Source organism: Euleptes europaea, chromosome 21 (assembly GCF_029931775.1).
Source record: "Euleptes europaea isolate rEulEur1 chromosome 21, rEulEur1.hap1, whole genome shotgun sequence".
Classification (NCBI taxonomy): Eukaryota; Metazoa; Chordata; class Lepidosauria; order Squamata; family Sphaerodactylidae; genus Euleptes; species Euleptes europaea.
The window spans coordinates 143,379-161,249 of record NC_079332.1 but is presented as its reverse complement, the minus strand read 5'-3'; the positions used below and the strand labels follow the sequence as shown (position 1 = coordinate 161,249).

The 17,871-nt window shown below is 54.7% G+C and overlaps 1 protein-coding gene across 1 annotated transcript in view; it reads right to left on the bottom strand.

The window, feature by feature from the left end:
• Positions 1–11,131, bottom strand: part of GRID2IP (Grid2 interacting protein) — a 34,121-nt gene extending 22,990 nt beyond the window's left edge. The window contains exons 1-2 of the mRNA XM_056866345.1: positions 10,547–11,131; positions 7,104–7,258 (exon numbers count right to left, since the gene is read on the bottom strand). Coding sequence (XP_056722323.1) covers positions 7,104–7,258; positions 10,547–11,131 — 740 coding nt within the window. The remainder of the gene's footprint in view (positions 1–7,103; positions 7,259–10,546) is intronic.
• Positions 11,132–17,871: the final 6,740 nt, after the last annotated feature.

The window sequence follows — 17,871 nt, the reverse complement described above, 5'->3', positions numbered from 1 at the left end:
CAGGAAGGAGGAGCTCCTGCCACTCCCTTCTTCCTCAGGGCATCCTCTGGGACTTGGACAATCAAAGCTGCCTCCTCTGCCTGATCCCCCCCCCCAAGTAACAAGCAGATGACTCAGCTCAAGGCACGCCAGCCTGTCTCCTTCCCCCTGCTGGCTCACACAGACCGTCCGCAGCACTGCAATCCAAGCATTTGCCACCCCCCAGGATTTGCAGAGCCCTGTGGCCAGGCATCCACCCCAGCCCTTCCGAGCCTGGACACTGAAGATCCCTTTGTCCTTTGCCCAAATGAGTGCAAGAAAAACCCGTCTCCCAAAGGCAGCAAGTGCGAGTGGAGAAGGGAAGGCATTTGATGGATGCCAGAGAAAAGTTCCTCCAGGGAGCTGCAGAAACTGTAAACTCCGGACTGCAAAGGGCCTGACCATCCTCAGCAGTCTTCAAAGCACCATCAATCAGGCCGGTTTATTTGCAGTCAGTTCTGACTTGAAACAGCGATCACTTGTGGCTGTGGTGCAGAGGAAGCGAGCCAACTCTTTGGATCAAAGAGCTCCCATCTGACAGTAACCCTTCCTAAACTGGAAAAAAAGCCCTCTGTGGGTTGCTCCGATCTTTTAGATCCTCTAGCGAAAGGCCCCTGTCAAAGCAGAGGAGGAGGAGGAAACTTGCAGCGCTTGGCTTGGCTTATAACTGAGTCGGAAGCAACAACCTCTTCCTTCCCTGGGCCAAAGAGCCTCGGGGCCCAAACTCTGCCAACTCCACCCGCATCCATTCTGGCTCAGTGCGAGGAGGAATGCTTCATAATGAACAAAGGTTAACATGGCACAGCATGTGCTCAGAGCACCTCACACGTTTCATCACATGCTTTTCCTGCAGAACTGAAATTACAAGCTTGCAGGTGACCCTGGGACCAACTCCATCCTCTGATTCCATGACGCTCATCCTTTCCCTACAGGAACCAGACCTTGATGCCAGTTCCCAGCCACCAACAGAAGGATTTCTGTCTCCTGCCATCAGCTCACGAGGACAGGGCTGCTGAGAAGATGGCCCACCCCCTCCCAGAAGACTCCTTGGTATCCCCATGCCCTCCCACGCACCCAATTTCGCGGTAGCAATTTCATGGCTCATGTGCACTACGAAACATAAATTATTTTCAAACCACATTAACCAGACAGACAGTTGGCACCAACTCCTATACCACCCCCAGAACATTGCAGGTTGTATTACAGCGTAATTCAGGCTACTCTCTTTTCTTAGCCTTGTTGCAAGACACTTCTGGGGTCCCTCAGCCAGCTGGGGCCGTGATAATTAATTGTGCTCCAGAGTTGTTTACGTGGATAGAGTGGATGTGGCCTTTTGTCTCCTTGCCTGCTGCATGAAAACATTAACAGCATTGCTCGCTGTTTTCTAAAGCTGCTTCTTCTGCCCCTGCTTCACTTTCACATCTTCTTTATGTGGCGAGGAAAGGGGAGACACGGGGTGTGCCAGAGGATGCCTTTGGGCTCTGTGCCTCAGCCAAGACTCTTGGGAGTCGAGGGTTGTAGAACTGTCTCTCCCACCCACCTACCCCGCCGCGCTACCGAGGCTCCGGCCTCTTTGCAACGGTCCCTCACCTCTGGATGGGGAAGCTCAGGGAAGTCTCATGAGCTACAAACATTAATCAAGCCGGACTCCCTGGACCCTGCGTCCTCCTGCGGCACTCCAAGCCACTTCTGTGGACACAAACACCCAGGGTGCCAAGGAAGCAATGACTGTATTGCAGCTATTGCTGAATCAACTCAGTGACAAATTGTCCTGTAATAAGAACTCCTCAGAGGGAAAGAGATGTAATCTCTGCTGGAGATTGAAAACATCTTTGTTCTAAAAGTAGGCCTGCGATCAACCCCCCCAACTCCCCCAAGAGCTGGCTGCTAGAATAGAATGCTTGGGCTATTTTTTGGTCTTGTTCTGTTCTGTATACTGACCTACCTTACTAGCTGGAAAAGTAAGCAAATGATGGTTAAAAAAAAAAACCCTCCCAAACACCCCTTGTTAGTACACAAGGGAATATCAGGTTCTCAGACCGACCTTTGGGAAAGAAGCAATGTAAACATGACACAATTCTCACCACAAGATGTCTTGTAAATTAAGTATGGCATGAAAGTACTTCAAAAGAACAAACAGGTCTTTGAGCACAAGTGCAAAAGAAAAAAATGTATTCCAACCGTTCATCGCCTGGGACTTAACCTCTGGATAAAATCCCACAAAGTTATAGAAGGGGTTTGTGCTGAAAAGGCTCTGTAGTCGAGCTCTCTGCATGTGTTATGGGAGTGTGCGAACCCACAGGTCCTTCTGGAAAGCGGTGCACGTCTCAGCCTGCCTGGATTAGGTCTCTGTTTATAAGGAGGAGAGGAGAGGGGGACGGGATCTCTGAGCCATTGTTAAGATGGTTCTGTATTGTAAGAGGGACCTCGGAAATAGGAAGACACCTGTGTGTGGGATGCAGAAATCTGGGGGAGGGTTTTCCAGCTGGCCGGTCACTGTTCTTCAACCACAGAAACGCCAAAGGGGAGAGTACGCCAGGGCGAAGCTTCGGAACAAGAGCCCTGGCAACAGTCTGTATTCTACTCCGATGAAGGTTTCTTCACCCTCTTCTTATTTGCCATCACGTCCCAGCTGATTTGTGGTGCCCCCCCCCCACGGGGTTTTCAAGGCAAGAGGACGCTCAGAGGTGGTTTTGCCATTGCCTGCCTCTGCCTAGTGACCCCAGACGTCCTTGGTGGCCTCCTGTCCAAGGACTGGCACCAGAGTTGACCCTGCTTAGCAACTAAGATCTAAGGAGGGGGCTAGCTGGGGGGGAGGCATCCAGGCCCGGGCATTTCCTTCCCCTGTGCAGGTCGGAAATGAACTTAAGCGCTGCTGGGAAGACACTAACTGAGCAGGGTCCCCCGTGTCCATCCTGGACCCGTTTCAGCATGACAGAGCTGACTTCGTGCATTTTTGATCCTGCAGTCTGCCATCTTCTTCCCGCCTCACCCTGTCCGTGTGCCCGAGTGCCCGAGTGCCCCGCATCTGGCATGGGAGGGCTCCAGGCACTGGAAGCGTGGGGTGGGCGCTGGAGACGGGACTGAGCTAAGTTCTCCCTCATCTTGAGAAGAGAGTTGCTCAGACCAGGACGGCCACAAGGAGGGGTTCTACAAACTGTAGAGGGTGAAGGGAGGGGGGGCAAGGAGCAGTTCAAGAAAGAGCAGGGGGGGGGGGAGCCAAGCCGACTCAGGGCGAGCGGTGTCCAGAATTGGACGTGAGCCGGTCCCCCCCCCCAGTCCATGCAAGCCCCTTCTCCACAGGCAGGTACCTGGAAGCCCCCTCTGGTCGGGCTCCCAGGCGCTGGCGGAGGGCTGTGTCTTGGGGGGGGGGCTGCCCCCGGAAGACTGAAGCTGCCCCCTTCTGCCTGCAACCGACCGGGGGGGGGGGCGTGCTGCGGCAAAACTCTGGGGCTGGCCGAGATGCTCGGAGAGGCGCCCGGCAGGTTTCGCCGCCCTTGTCCCCGGGAACCAGCCGGCCCGCTTGGGAGCCGCTGGGGTCTCGTCCTCCCGGGCGGCAGGCAGCCGGGCAGGGAGGAGCAGCAGCCCGGGAGGACCCGGGAGGACCCGGCAGGGGCCGAGACCACGCGCCCAGCCGGAGCCGGAGCCGGAGCGGAGCCGGCCGCCTGCAGCCTCTGCCGCGCCTCAGGGCGCTCCGCTCGCTGCCCGCCGCGCGCTCAGCCCTCCGCGGCCAGGGAGGCCCCCTTACCCCAGGCAGCTCATCTTCCTCCGCCGCCGCCGCCGGGCATCCTCCGGCCAGCGCCACGCCAGGCGAGGGGACCGCCGCCCGCCGCACGGGCGCCCCGCACACCCCGCGCCGCCGCCGCCGCCGCCGCCGCCGCCGCTGGCCCGGGCTGGGAGCCGGCCGGGGCGGAGCTAGCCCGGCGCGGAGGGGAGGGCAGGGCAGGGCAGGGGGACAGGCTGCGCCGCCGCCACACGCGCCCCCCACCCCACCCCACCCCACCCGCCAGCGAGACCCGGACTCTCCAGACTGCGTCCTCCGCTAGTTGGGAGAGCAGGCGCCCAGTCCCGGGGCGCAGGGTTGCTGTGAGGACAAAGGCGCAGAGGGAAGGGGCCAGGGAACGGCAGCCCTGCGGGCACTCGCCATCCGGGGTCCAGCAGCAGCGAGCGGAACCCGGGGACTGCCCGCCCACCCACCCCCACCTCCCCACCTGCTGGCTGGCTGGCTGGCTGGCCGGGCCATGCTGAGCCTGGACGGCCAGAACCTTTTACCCCCTCACCGCTGCAACCCGATTTTTAATCCAAGGCAGTGGCTGTCCCCACATCTGCTGGCAGGGAGTTCCACACGTTAACAACCCATGACATGAAGCTGGTACACCACCAACAGGTATTTGGTGAGGGGTGAAACCTGTCTGATACTGAATCAGTCCATCAGAGTCACTTATACTGGATGACTTCTACTGATACCTGCCTCATACTGAAACAGTCCATCAGGGCCGATATAATGCCTGCATACAAAGTGGGGCAAAAAAGGAGTTAAGCTCTCTTTTGTCTTGCAAAAAACAACAACAGGGATCTGCCACCATTTCACCTATTTTGGGGTCGGATGAACACAGGACAGAAGCCCCCCTCCACCCCCCCCCCCGGGGAAGGGCCCCAGGGTCTTGCATGGCTCCCAGAGACCCTCCGTGTGGGACGTGCTCCAGGGCTCAGATCTGTTCTGCCACTCTGCTTTCACTACTGGTATCCCCAGTGCTGCTGCTGCCGCCGCCTGAGGAAACGGGGTCACCTGGAGCTGGGGAAGGAGCCTCCTCAAAGTTTAATCAATGAAGGTGACTTTTAGGAAGAAGCAGAAGAAACAGGCAAGTTATTTAAGAATATCACTATCCCTTTTTAACACAATCTTTTTGTGTGTCCCCAAAGTGGTGCTCGGACAAGGAAACATGGCAGATCCTAGTTTTACTAGCGCTGCCCAAAATCCTGCTGCTGGCATCACGTGCCAAAGATCTACTGATTCTGCCAACGTCTATGGGCTGGCAAGTTAAAAATAATGACTGGACAACACCGTGCCCATGACGGAGCAACGATAACTGAATTATCCGAGAAGGCTTTCGTGGGCCGGCAATAGCGTGCAAACCGTGCAAAATGCCTCACAAAGTTACTTGGATAAACAATTTGGGAGTGTGGTCGGTGCTACTGCGCATAGCTTGCTGTAAGTAGGGTCCCGCTATGTAATTTTTGCAATGTTTAATGCGTCATGTTCATGCTTAGGCTTCCTGCAGTTTGGGTTTTTAGATTCCTGGTGGGTTAATCTACAGCCCCAACTCCCACTGTGTTGTTTACTGAATGTCCCGTCCTGCTGATTGTATTGACTCACTCCTTGTCATCTGCCTCGAGTCCCAGTGAGAATGTAAAGAGATAAATAAAATAGGATGAGGCTCAGGAGGCCGCTGCAGGCCGGGAATAACAGGAGGCCAAGACCGGCTGGAGGCAGGCAGGGAGCTGTCCAGCAGAAGGGAGGGAGGGAGGGAGGGAGGGAGGGAGGAAGGGAGCTATCCAGGTGCTGGCTGCAGACTTCTGCAGCTCTTGAGCATCCGGGAAGCCTCTCGCCAGCAATGGATCATACAGTGGGGGGTGGCCAGAATATTCCTTCTCTCCTTTGTGGGCTGGCCGGCCAGCCAAGGTTTAGAGCCGCTCCATTTGCACTTCCAGAGTCTCTTCAGCCCAGTCCCTCTGCCTTGGTCTGTTCTTGGTGTCGAGGGGCAGGTCACGGGGTGTGACTCTCACTGGCTGATGGGGTCAGGTCTGCTTGGCTCAGAGGTTATTGTGCGTGTGTGTCCCCCAGTCCAAAACTGCACTTGCATTCAGTCACTGCAATATGCAAAGGTTTGAATGTCTGTGGCTGTTCGAATAAACCGGGAGAGACCCAGAGTGGAGCACAGGGCCAGAGCATCGCTCGTTCACCTGCGCCGGAAGAGTGACCCCAGAGAGCTTCTGGCAGCTCAAGGGCCGTTGGTCTGACTCGATGAAACCGCAGCCCCTTCTCCTCGTGACCAGACAGCTGCCGGGGAGAGACCCAGGAGCACTGGGCAGCAGGCTTGGAAACGACTGACGGCCCGGGTTGCCACTGGCCGCTGTGAAGGGATGGACGTCCTGGAGGGCAGCCGTGTCTCCCTTCGCCTGGCCCTGTGTGAGGTTGTTATGGAAACGGCAATCTCTCCCCGCTGCACAGATTAGGAATTGGGAGAGCGGAGCCAGATGGAGGCCTGATTGCCTAATGACCAGGGTCTCGGAAGGTCCGTAATCCCCTCTCCGCGAGCCTCACGTGCAGACGGTGCCCCTACTGCCGAGCAGTTCCCGCCCCCCACCCCCCATGGATCCAGAGGGATGTTTTCCCCAAGCACTGGCAACGCGCGCTACCCAGCCAAGGTCAGCTCATGGAGACAGCCGGTATTTTAGTCCAGGCAAACGACACAAGAGGTTCTGTTTCACAAAAGAGAGCTGGGTGCGTTTCTTGCTGCCTCAGCTGCGCAGACATTTGGGCATTTATTTATTTATATCCCACTTTTCTCCCCAGTTCGGACTCACAGTGGCTATGGACAGCGAGGCATCAGGAATGGTTCCCTGTGCGTGTCCCCCCTCCCTCCCTCCCTCCCCCCCAATTTCCTAATGATATTGCTCATTCTCAGGGTCTTACTTCCCTACAGAGCAGATTGCGGGGGGGGGGGGGGAGGCAAGGTGTGACATTCTCCGGGAAGATCTGGAGACACTTTTCTTGTGTGGCAGCTCCCCTCTGTGGCCTGGTTTACAGTTCAGTTATTCTATGCATCCCAACGTCTCCCCCTTTCTCCTCCCCCCCCCCCAATTCCCCACATCAAAATGATTAGTGTCTGTTAGGGTTTATGGCCATCTGTGTGCATGTTTACTATTTTTTTTCAACTAACTCCCCCCCCCCGCCCAATCAGCTCACAGTCCCAAGAAGCACAAATGTGGAAGAGACAGAAGGCGACGAGGGCAAACCAGACACCTCGGCCCTCTGCGTCGTGTTCTGTGCAAAATGGCCAGCAAGGAGGGTTGCCAAATACCTTATGTTGTCCAGGAGGAGGTGCTGGGACTCCTTGGTGAGAGCCATGACAAGGGAATAAGCCAAGAAGTCCACCTTCCTCTCGGCTGCGTACTGCTTGAGGATCGTGAACATCTTCTCTTTGACTTCTGGCTGGTCCCCCAGGATCTCTTGCACCTGCACGCGAAACAGCAGGGTTAGGAACAAAGGAGCTGGTTTTGGACTCCTGCACCAGGAATGCTCTCATGTTGCTGGAAAACCTGTGAGCGAGCCCCTGGCTGACGTCACTGAAATTTCCTGTTTTCTGCCCAGTTCCCAGAAATGCACACCCAGCTTCTAAAGGGGAGTTTCAAAGAGCAGCATCTCAAGCTTTTGCACACACACCCCTCCTCCATTTGAAACCCTTTTCACATGAACGCATGGAAGCTGCCTTACACTGAATCAGATCCTCCATCCATCAAGGTCAACACTGTCTATTTGGACTAGCAGCGGCTCTCCAGGCTCTTAGGCAGAGATCTTTCACATCATCTACTGCCTGGTTCTTTAAAAAAAGTAACACAACACAGAGATGCTGGGAATTGAACCTGGGACCTTCTGCGCACCTAACAGATACTCTGCCCCTGAGCCACAACCCTTCCCCAGTTATTCCTAGCTTTATTCTTCTTGAACATTCCTGCTGTTCTGTGTGACCGGGCCATGAACGCGGGCATTGTCTATGAGTGCCACTTTAGAGAGCTGTTGGGTTTGAACCGTCTTAGAAGACTAGATTTTGCTGCTTACAAGCACAATTTCGCCCCATCATTTGGAAACTTCATGGACGTTTCCTGCTGGTGTCCGGGACAGTGTCTCGAGTGTTCCCATCTTTCAGCTCCAGCACTGGAGAAGAGATGGAAACGGGAATGTGAAGATGCAACGTGCCGAGGAGCAGCAAGACTTTGCACAAGAAGGAAGAAAGGAAGTCGCAGCCCCCTTCCCTGGGTGCCCGTCCCACTTTGGTGCTCTCCAGAGCCAGTTATCACGGGGCGTTTGCAACCTACATCCTGAAACCGCAAGGTCTACATGTCAATCACGTGACCGGGGCCGACATTCCCGTGAGGCATCAGACACTTGAAGGTGACTTCCATCTGGAGCAGCGCACGGCTGGTCTCTCCTGCAGCTGCCTCACATGATGGAGGAAGAGGAGTCTTTAAATGCAGCAGCCAAGACAGCGGAGGAGAGAAAGGCGGGGCTGTTGAACCCTCTATGGATACGTAGTTCTCTCCAATCCTTTTTAAAAGTTTCAATGTCTGCATGGTCTACTCTGCTTACTTGTAACTACCATGGCCACAGTTTTGAAAGGAGATAGGTATGAGTTGAGCTGAGCCCACTGGGTGGGGGGGGGCCCTACAGAAATCAGATTCCGTTTTGTGTCCAGAGCGAGTGGGGGGAGAGAGGCCGAGGGGTGGGGGGACGGGACTCTCGCCATGAGCGAGCCAGAGCCCTTCAGCAAGGTTTCAAACCTTGTGCGGGGGCAGCAGGGAAAGATGTGCGGTTTATTTTCAATGAGGCAATTAGAGAGCGGGGGAAATTCTCCTCCCGGAGTTATGGCCACTGAGATCTCACCCTCTGGAAATGTTCTCACCAGGGAGAGCCGGGTGTGCGCTCAGCTCGCTTTACCTCGTGGGGTATTATTGGGTTCAGCTTGCCAAGTCATTATTTCAAAAAGGCCAGGTTAAAAATACCATGTGTGTTTGTGGTGGTGGTGGGTGGGGGGAAGGCTTGGTCATAGGGTTGCCAATCTCTAGGAGGGGCCTAGAGGTCTCCTGGAATTACTGACAGGCAGGCAGGCTGGGGCCCCTTTTAGGATTGCGGAAAACTCCGTGGAGTTTGCCTTGACTTGTGTGACTGCAGCCCATGAGACCTGTTGAAACTCAGCCTGCAGAGCTCCAGGCAGAGGCCGTCTTCCAGGAGAGAGTGCTTCTCTCTGCCCTGCGGGTCAAACAACGGAGCCTTGTGGCAACAGAAGGGTGACGGCATTTATTGTGGTAGAAACATTTGGAGGCCAGAGCCCCTTTCATCCAACAGGCTGTTCTCCCTCCCTCTCCCCCCCACCCTTGGCAAGCTGCAGCTTAGTTTCCAGGTCAGGGTTTTTGGCAAGGACCAGCAGGGGTTTAATCTGAGGCTACTGGGGATCACTGGGGGGTGTAGGGAGCAACTGAAAATCACTTCTGGCGCTGATGTCTCTTCCTCTTTCCCACTGCAGAGATGCACCTGCCTTGGCCGCAGGAAGAAGGGAGCCTGATACCGGAAGTGTCGAGACAGGTGGGTGAGATGGTGCGGAACTGGCTCTGCGTCACAGACAGCGTCCACCCCCCACCCCCCCAGGCAGAGGCTCTTCTCTGCCGGAGCCACCAATATCCTGGTGGAGGTCCATCAGCTAAGCTGGTAGGGCAAGCACCTGGAAATGTATTGGGCCACATTTAAGCACCACCTGCTCGTCAGTCATCTCGCTGCATTTGGAAGGCGAGGACAAGTTGCGTTTTGAATGTTTTTCAAACACCCAGTGTGATATGATTTGCCCGCATGTGCATGCCCTTATGTCTCCATAAAGGAAAGGGAGAGAGAGGCCAACTTAGACAAAAAGAAAGCTGAACATTTAGCAGAAACGCCTGGAATAGATTATCCCAGAGGCCTCCACCGGCCTTCTCTCTTGTGAGGCCTCCCCACCACCACATCATGTGTGAATGGGTCCCTTCATCCCAGGACAAAGACTGCAGAAGCAGAGGGTTTTATGAAGGCATTCTGTGCTTCCTGCCGAGACTAGATAATGCGAGAAGGGAGAAAGAGACTTTCACATCCCTTCACTAATCCCTCCGTTATTAAAAAAAAAGCGGAGCATGCAGGAAAGCTGCCTTGCCAGTCAGGAAGGGGAAAGGCACATTGAGAACTCGGCAGCCCCTCCCACCAAAAAAATCTTACACCTTCCGCACAAAAATTAACAGGAGACTTGTGGGTCCTTTAAAAAAAACTGCCTACCTCTAACCTATAAGACTATTACAACAAAGAGCAATGCCATAAAAAGCGACCCCCCCCTCCATTTTGCACTGTGAATGAACTCTCCTCCCCACTAGGGTTGCCAGCGTCCAGGTATGGCCTGGTGATCTCCCAGAATTACAACTCATCTCCAGACTACTGAGGTCAGTTCCCCTGGAGAAAACGGCAGCTTCAGAGGGCGGATTCTATGCTATACTATAGATTTTAGGTGCAATCGCTCCCCGAATTTCCCCCTCCAGTGGCTACACCCCCAAATCTCCAGGAATTTCCCAACCTGGAGTTGGCAACACATGCGATCAAAACCCGGGAGGTTTGGGGTCACCAGGCATGGGGAAGCCCCGTCTCCCTCCACCTGAATTCCACACCCTCACAAAGTGGCCTTTGGATCGAGACCCCCCTCTCCTCCTCCCCCCTCCTCCCTGGAGGACCCACCTTCTTGCTGAACTCCTGGGCCTTCTGCCTCCTCTCCTGGTGGATGGCGTCTGCGCTCTGCACGAACTCCCGCACGCTGCTGCTGGCCCACCTCTGGAGCTTCCCCAGCCTCAGGAGCCCCAGCCGGAGGCCTCGCCCCTGGCAGGACTGGATCGCGGCAGCTGCCTCTTCGTACCGCTTCACAGGGACCTCGTTGACTTCCAGGACGTAGTCCCCGGCCTTGATCCCGCACTCAGAGGCCGGCGAGGCGGGGGCCACGCTCTCCACCTGCAGGGGGCAGCCTCCGCCACACGCCAAGGTGAAGCCGAAGCGCCCCTCTGGCCCGGGCTTGAGGTCCAGGCGCTGGATCCGCGAGACCACGCCGATGCTGGGGGGCACGGTCTCACACTGCCTGGCCAAGGCGATGAGGGCCTCGCAGTTCATGGCGGACACGTGCTGGCCTTCGACCTCCAGGATCTGGTCTCCCGGCTGGAGGCCCGCCACCTGGGCGCTGCTGCCGTCTTCCACGGCCAAGATGTAGCAAGGGCCGCTCCCGCTGATCCTAAAGCCAAATTCCTCGGGCCAGCCATTGTTGGTAGCGGGCATGGTGGTAACTGGGGACATGAAAAGGGAGGTTACCCGGAGAGTCCCCGCAAGAAACTGCTCCAGACTGAATTTCTCCTCCCCAAACAAGGAAATATTGGTAGGCGTCAGGTGCCACCACCCGGGGTCTTCTCCAGCCCTCATGAGGAGGCCGTGCTCCTGCACACGAACTCTGCAGCCTTCCTCGTGCACACTCCTGTCTCGTTAATTACTGTTGGGCAGGAGAACTTTTCTCGACATCCTCTCTTACCGGCTATTGGCCACTTATACTGAGAGCGCAGCGGTAACCGCCGACTTAAGCTGCTTGAACAGGCAACTCCGGGAAAAGTAGTATGGCGGGAGAAAAAGGGGGGGGGGGCTTAGCGTTTCTCAGGACCTTTCCTACATTACAGTTCCCAGGTTTCTTTGGAGAACAATTTAACAGTGCAGATGGGCCTTTATTGCCACCTGTCTGTCTTTGCCAGTTTCCCTCTGACAGTGGGTGTGGAATATCTGTGGGGAAGTGTGGACGGGAACAATCGGACTTGTGCCGTACCATCTTCCTATCAAGGAATGCTTAGGGGGGCCCGTTCAGAACTCTCTAGAACTTCTACTTGCCCGTTATCCACTGGATAATTGCAATCTGCCTACTGTCCTCTGATCTGACTTCTGCTTATTCTTAGGGAGCCCTGAAGGGTCCGAGGAGCAAATGGATGACAAGGAGCTTCATCGGCCAAAGGCTGGGAATTGTGGCGGGGGGTGCTGCTGGCAGAGTCCGTGTTCTCTTTTCCCAGGCACCCCCTCTGACGCTCCCCCAGCCCCATCGTCCAGGCGAAACGCACGGAAGCTGCAGCCGTTTGACGGAGGTCCTGCCCAGGTGAGATCCCCCCCTCTCTCCCTGAGAGGTCTGGAGAGGTCCCTGGTTCTCTTCGGCAGGGACTCTCTCTTGCTCCCTCAAGGCCTTGCTCGGCACAAAGAGGGGGAGGTGGGCTTGACCGAATGACCCGCCTGACTGGAGTGCAGGGCTTGCGCTTTGCAGGCCGCTCTCCTGTCCTCTCGGGTCAGAAAGGGTTCCCTGAGCAGTACGAGCATGCCATGCCAGCCTCCGTCTTCCCTTTCTCTCTGCCTGCTGAATTTTATTGGGGGGGGGGGTATCAGAGAAACAGATGGGCCAGCTAACACACGGACTGGTCTTCTCCGACCAGAGGCCTTTAAGAGGAATTAGAACCTGTCAGGAGCTCAAGTGGATTACAGGCCATTCAGGGAGCTGCGTGAACAAAACAGAACGGACGCTGGTTCTAGCAGGGTGGCCACAGCTCTGGGTTGGGAAACGTCTGGAGATTTTGGGGGCAGAGCCTGGAGAGAGGAGGGACTTCGATGCCATAGAGTCCAATGGCCAAAGCGGCCGTTTTCTCCAGGTGAACTGATCTCTATCTGCTGGAGATCAGTTGTAATAGCAGGAGATCTTCTGCTATTACCTGGAGGTTGGAAGAAAAAAAGGCACCACTGTACTAATATCATGGAGTTAAGTTCACCCTCCAAAGCTGCCATTTTCTCCAAGGGAACTGGCTTCTGTCGTCTGGAGATCCGCTGTAATTCCAGGATGACTCTGTGCTTTACCAGGAGGTGCTGGCATCGGCAAATATTTCAACCCGACGCCTCCCATGGGAGTCTATACCTGAGCTGGATACAGAAACAGAGAGAGCTGACCTCCGACCCAGAGTCCAGAAAAGCAGGTTGCAACCCAGACGTGGCTCTCTGACCCACTCCGCTGCTCTTTAAGGCCCTGGAGCGGCTTCATAGTTTTTAGGAAGGGTAATCAGGGCGAATCTCCTAGCAAGCCAAGTTTCCTACTGAGTGGCGATGCAGCTCGAGGGCCGGGTGTTCCCAGGGGCCAGAAGTGAGATGTTGGGATTAACTCGCGCTGAAGGACTGGGATGGCCCGCGACGCAGCCACCTTTGCAAAGGGAAGCAGGCCTGGATATGGGCAATGCCTGGACGGGAGACCCCCCTGAGGTTCCTGTGGAGGTTCCCTCAAGGTCCACGACAGAAAACAAAAGAGGGGCATCGAGGCAATAAAAGGACGCACTTTCAACACTGCCTCATCTTCTGCCTGAGAGTGAGGAGCTGGCAGGATGATGGGGGTCTCTCTTGACAGAGAAGGACGGAGCCCCCCTGTGCCGGGCCCAGGGGCAGCCGTGTCTGAGGCCAAATCTGGAGCTGATTTTCTCCTTCCTAGCAGAGCGAGATCTGGAATGGTGGCCAGCAAAGAGCCCCACTCGGTTGGCCAAGCAGCCCGAACTGCTGGGAGTCGTACCAGGCTGGGCCAGCGCGGAGGCTTCCTGGTAGGGTTGCCAACCTCCAGGTGGGTCCTGGAGATCTCCCAGGATTACAACTGATCTCCAGACTACAGAGATCTGTTCCCAAGAGAAAATGGCTGCTCTGGAGGCTGGGCTGTCTGGGATTATACCCTGCCGAGGTCCTTCCCCACAGTCCTCATTCTCTGCCCACACAATCTCCAGGAATTTCCCAAGCCACAGTTGGCAACCCTGCTCCCTAGTGCTGCCTGGCACTTGTAGGGGCAGAGGTAGCCCACCCTGGTTGCCGCCTGTGCCTGGAACGCCCTGAAGCCTATACACACCTCTAGTCCACGGTAAATCTCCATGCTAAGCCTCAGATTTCTGTTTTTAGCCTCAAAGACGTGGGCAAGGCTCTGCTGGGCTTGGTGGACTAGTGGCCCCACCTCCACAGATCTGTTTAGCCATGTAAACGTTGCAAGAATAGCAGGGCTTGCTCTCCCTCAGAAAGACACACGGCTAGTTGTCCAAAGGCTTCCTTGTCACCCCACCACCACCAGCAACACAGACTACAAATCAGGCGTTTTCCTTCCTTTTCCATGCCTTCCTTTGGCCAGAATTTAAGAATTGTCCGGAGGAGCTGTTGTTGTCCGGTTGTTTTTAATATGAACGCATGTCAAGCAAAGCTTACCTCTCTGGCGCAAGGCCTAAGAAGCACCAGCGGCGGCTCGGAAGGAGGACCGTTACCCAACTAAGCCATCGCGGCGGCTTCTGCGCTGCTGGATCGGTTACAGACCTGTGGGTCTGAGTTTCTATGGCAAACTCTATCCAGGTGCGGTAACCTAATAGGGCTGTCATTAGCAGGCCGGCCTTGCCAGGGAGAAGAGTGCAGGGCACGCGAGCAGGGGGGGGGGAGGCAGCTCTTCTGCCGCTACAGAGGCCGCCGGCTACTCTTCGAGCCGTCACTGGGCCTGTGGATGGTGAAAACCGGGTGGATCTGCAGACACCAAGACAAAGAGCTGCTCCCAGGACAGATGTATTGAGGGTCTGACTTTGCAGAAGAAGCCAGTCTTGGAGGCACATAGAACAGAATCATAGATCTGGAAGGGACCACCAGGGTCATCTAGTCCAACCCCCTGCACAATGCAGGAAATTAACAACTACTTCCCCCCGAAACACCCCCAGGGACCCCTACTCCATGCCCAGAAGACGGCCAAGATGCCCTCCCTCTCATCATCTGCCTAAGGTCATAGAATCAGCATTGCTGACAGATGGCCATCTAGCCTCTGCTTCAAAACCTCCAAAGAAGGAGAGCTTACATCAGTGGGAGCTGATGGTTCTTGCTGTAAGACAAAGTTGTTTCTCCAAAGGAAGCTTGAAGAAAAAGAGCACAGCGCCGCATTATGAACAGACTTGCCGCTCTTTACCCTCAGAAAGAAGTTTTGGAGGGTAGTCCCACTGGCCTGCAGTAGAACAGAGTCAAACCTCTCTTTGTCAGACACGAGGTGGAACGGAGATCTCCAAGTCTTTGCCTCCCAGCCAGAAGGTGGGGGAGGCGTATTGCAAAGAATGCTTGTGAAGAATGCAAAGATATGATGCATATTGTCATCAGTTTGATTGCAGCGGAGGGGAAATGCCTGGGGGCAGAAAGAAGAGGATTTAGCCTCTCCACCTGACCTTCCAGTCCCTTCCTCTCTCACCCTAATGGGTGACTGGGGGGGAGGTGGCGGCAATATTTTGGAACGCCGTTACAAGAGGCCTGGCCCCCCCTGGGATGCCCCTTGGTGTTGCCGAAGATGCTGAGAAGCAGCTCTCGGATCACGACTTGCAGCTGCTTGAGCGGGTGGAATGCCTGTGGGGCCACCCCTCTCTGCCCGATCCAGGATGAAAACGAAGCAGTGGGAAAAAAGGTTGAATATTTTAACACGCACTTGCACTTTGACTGTGTTCCTAAAAATAAGCTAAAATATTCATTAGTACTTGTTAACTCATCCAGACAAACCACTCATCCCTGGGCTTGGCATTTGTCATCACTGAAGCCCATTAGATTTCCAGCTTCACACACACATGATTTAGACTGAAAGTGAGAGGGGAGCACACTGGAGTCAGCCCCCTCCCCCCCCCCCCCATGAGGGGAGTGATCCAAACAGGACGGGAAGGGGACGAACAAACACGGGCCCGGGAGACTTCGGGGATGTGCCGTAGGGGATCCGTTTTGCTGCATGTACGGCTTTGCTTGGCAGCAGTCAGGTCTCTTGTTCCACTCTGGCCGTGGGCGAGGAATTAAAGGTGCAGAAGGGCTTAGAGGCCAGCTCTGGTTTAGCAAAGGCCGTCTTTATGAACTCGCAAATGGGCTGAGATCTTGCAAGCAGCCCAGTGCTGATGCAGCTGCCCAAGTTCTGTCGTGGTTGTTTTGTGAAATTCCATTCCTGGCTCTTTTCTCTTCCTTTGTGGGACTCATGGTGGCATACCTCGGGTGCTGGGGGGTGGGTGGGGGTTCTTCCATCTGGGCACTGACCAGACCCAATGCCACTTTGCTTCAGCATACCCTGCATACTGGGCAGGTCATGCAGAAGAACTGTGCTGTGGCCTGGCTTCCAAAGGGAGGAGGATATGGAATTGCAGGGGTGGGAGGTACTTCAAGAGTGCATCTGTGATGAAACACACACACGCTTGCAGTGGATGAGTTTTATGGGGCTTAACAAAGCTTCTGCACTCACTAAGTGGGTGGAGAAGACTCCGTTGTTTTGCAGTATAGGGACAGCTGAAGTTTGACAGGCCAAAGAATAAGCTGAAAAACAGGTGTTTTTTTTTTGGAGGGGGGGAAGGATCTGAATTAAGCTTCCGCACAGAGAAATCCACATTCGCCTCTGTCCTCATCTTGACCTCTTTGTGATTTCCATTATGTGCCATAAAAAGAAATCAAATATTTGCTGCTGGCATTAAGCGATTTGCACAGGGCCGGGGAGCCCAGGCACTAAATCCAGCCCTCAGCATTAGAAAAGGGCTTTACTGGGATAGACCCCAGCTGAGTGGTGATCCAATTAGCCACAGAGAGGCCTAAATCCCCTCTCCTGATTCCAGCCATATGGATCTGGTGGCTGAACGGCTCAGGGCTGGCTATTCCTTGCGTGCTGACAAACCGCTCCCGAGGACACGTGAGGAGGAAGGGGGCACCCATGGGTCTTTTAGTCCACCTCTCTGACCCAAGGTACCACGGCAGAGAGTTAATTCGATGGGCATGCCCCCCCCCCGTCTCCCCTGAAGCATCCCTTACAGAGGGTGGTCTGCATGTTTCTGAAAACGCACCTTTCGATTGGGCCAGGCCCAAAACAGCACAGATTAGTGAGCCAGCTTTTGAGTTCCACAGAACCCTTCATCAGGCTGGATGTTTGGTACTACAGGAAACAACCCCCCCCAAAAAAAGAAGGGGGTGCACGACAGCAAAGACCCTCTGTCCTGCAGTTAAGAGCACAGGATGCCTTGCGCAAATGGAACGGGGCCGTTCAAGGTCCCTTATAAAATGCCACTGGTTTCAAGTGCCGCAATGCTGCGACAGACAAGCTTCCTGGGTGACTTCCCTGTCATTTGTGTGGTTTGCCAGATCCCTCTTTGCCAACAGTGGGACGTTTTGGGGGCAAAGCCTGGGGAGGGGCTTCAATACCATAGAGTCCAATTGCCAAAGCGTTCATTTTTCCCTGGGGGAACTGATCTCTATCGGCTGGAAATCAGTTGCAATAACAGGAGATCTCCAGCTATTACCTGGAGGTTGTCAACCCTACATTTGTGGGACTCGGGATGGCAGCTTTTGTGCCAAGGACATGTTGCATTTGAGAAAATGCCCCCTGGACGCCCCCTCCCCGCCCCGCAGGCTTTTTTTATTTGAAGACGACTTTCTCCTTTGTGGGTTTTTCCTTTTGTTTAGGTCAGTTGTGGATCTAATGTATCTAATCCCTTATTCATACTTTGTATTAATTTTTATATTAGGTATTGATTTTATAATGTTGGATACGACAATAATACATTAATTAAAATAATATAGGGATTAGTTCCGTTAGCAAAAGATTATACAATTTAATTTTAGACGGAAGAAGGAGAGGGGTAAGTCATTTGATTGTTAAATTAGAAATACTATTTGTCTTTCTCATTATTATTACTATATTGTTTTTATAGATATATTAAATGAAGAAAAATATAATTTTTTTAAAAAAAGTTGTGGATCTAATGTGGAGGCTCTTGTATTATTGTGCTTTGGGGAGGGAAGGGGGGGGAGAGTCGCTCTGGAAATCCATTCTTGTTTGCACGACCACATAATCCAGATTAATTGAGCTGGAATAAAAAGAGCGACCTGGAAGCGCTCCCCCCTCCTCTCCGCCCCCCCGTTGCGTGGTCCCGGGCATGCGCACATGGCGCCATGGACGCACGTGGGGTCCGGGCGGGGCTGGCGGAGGCGTGGCCGCGTTATCC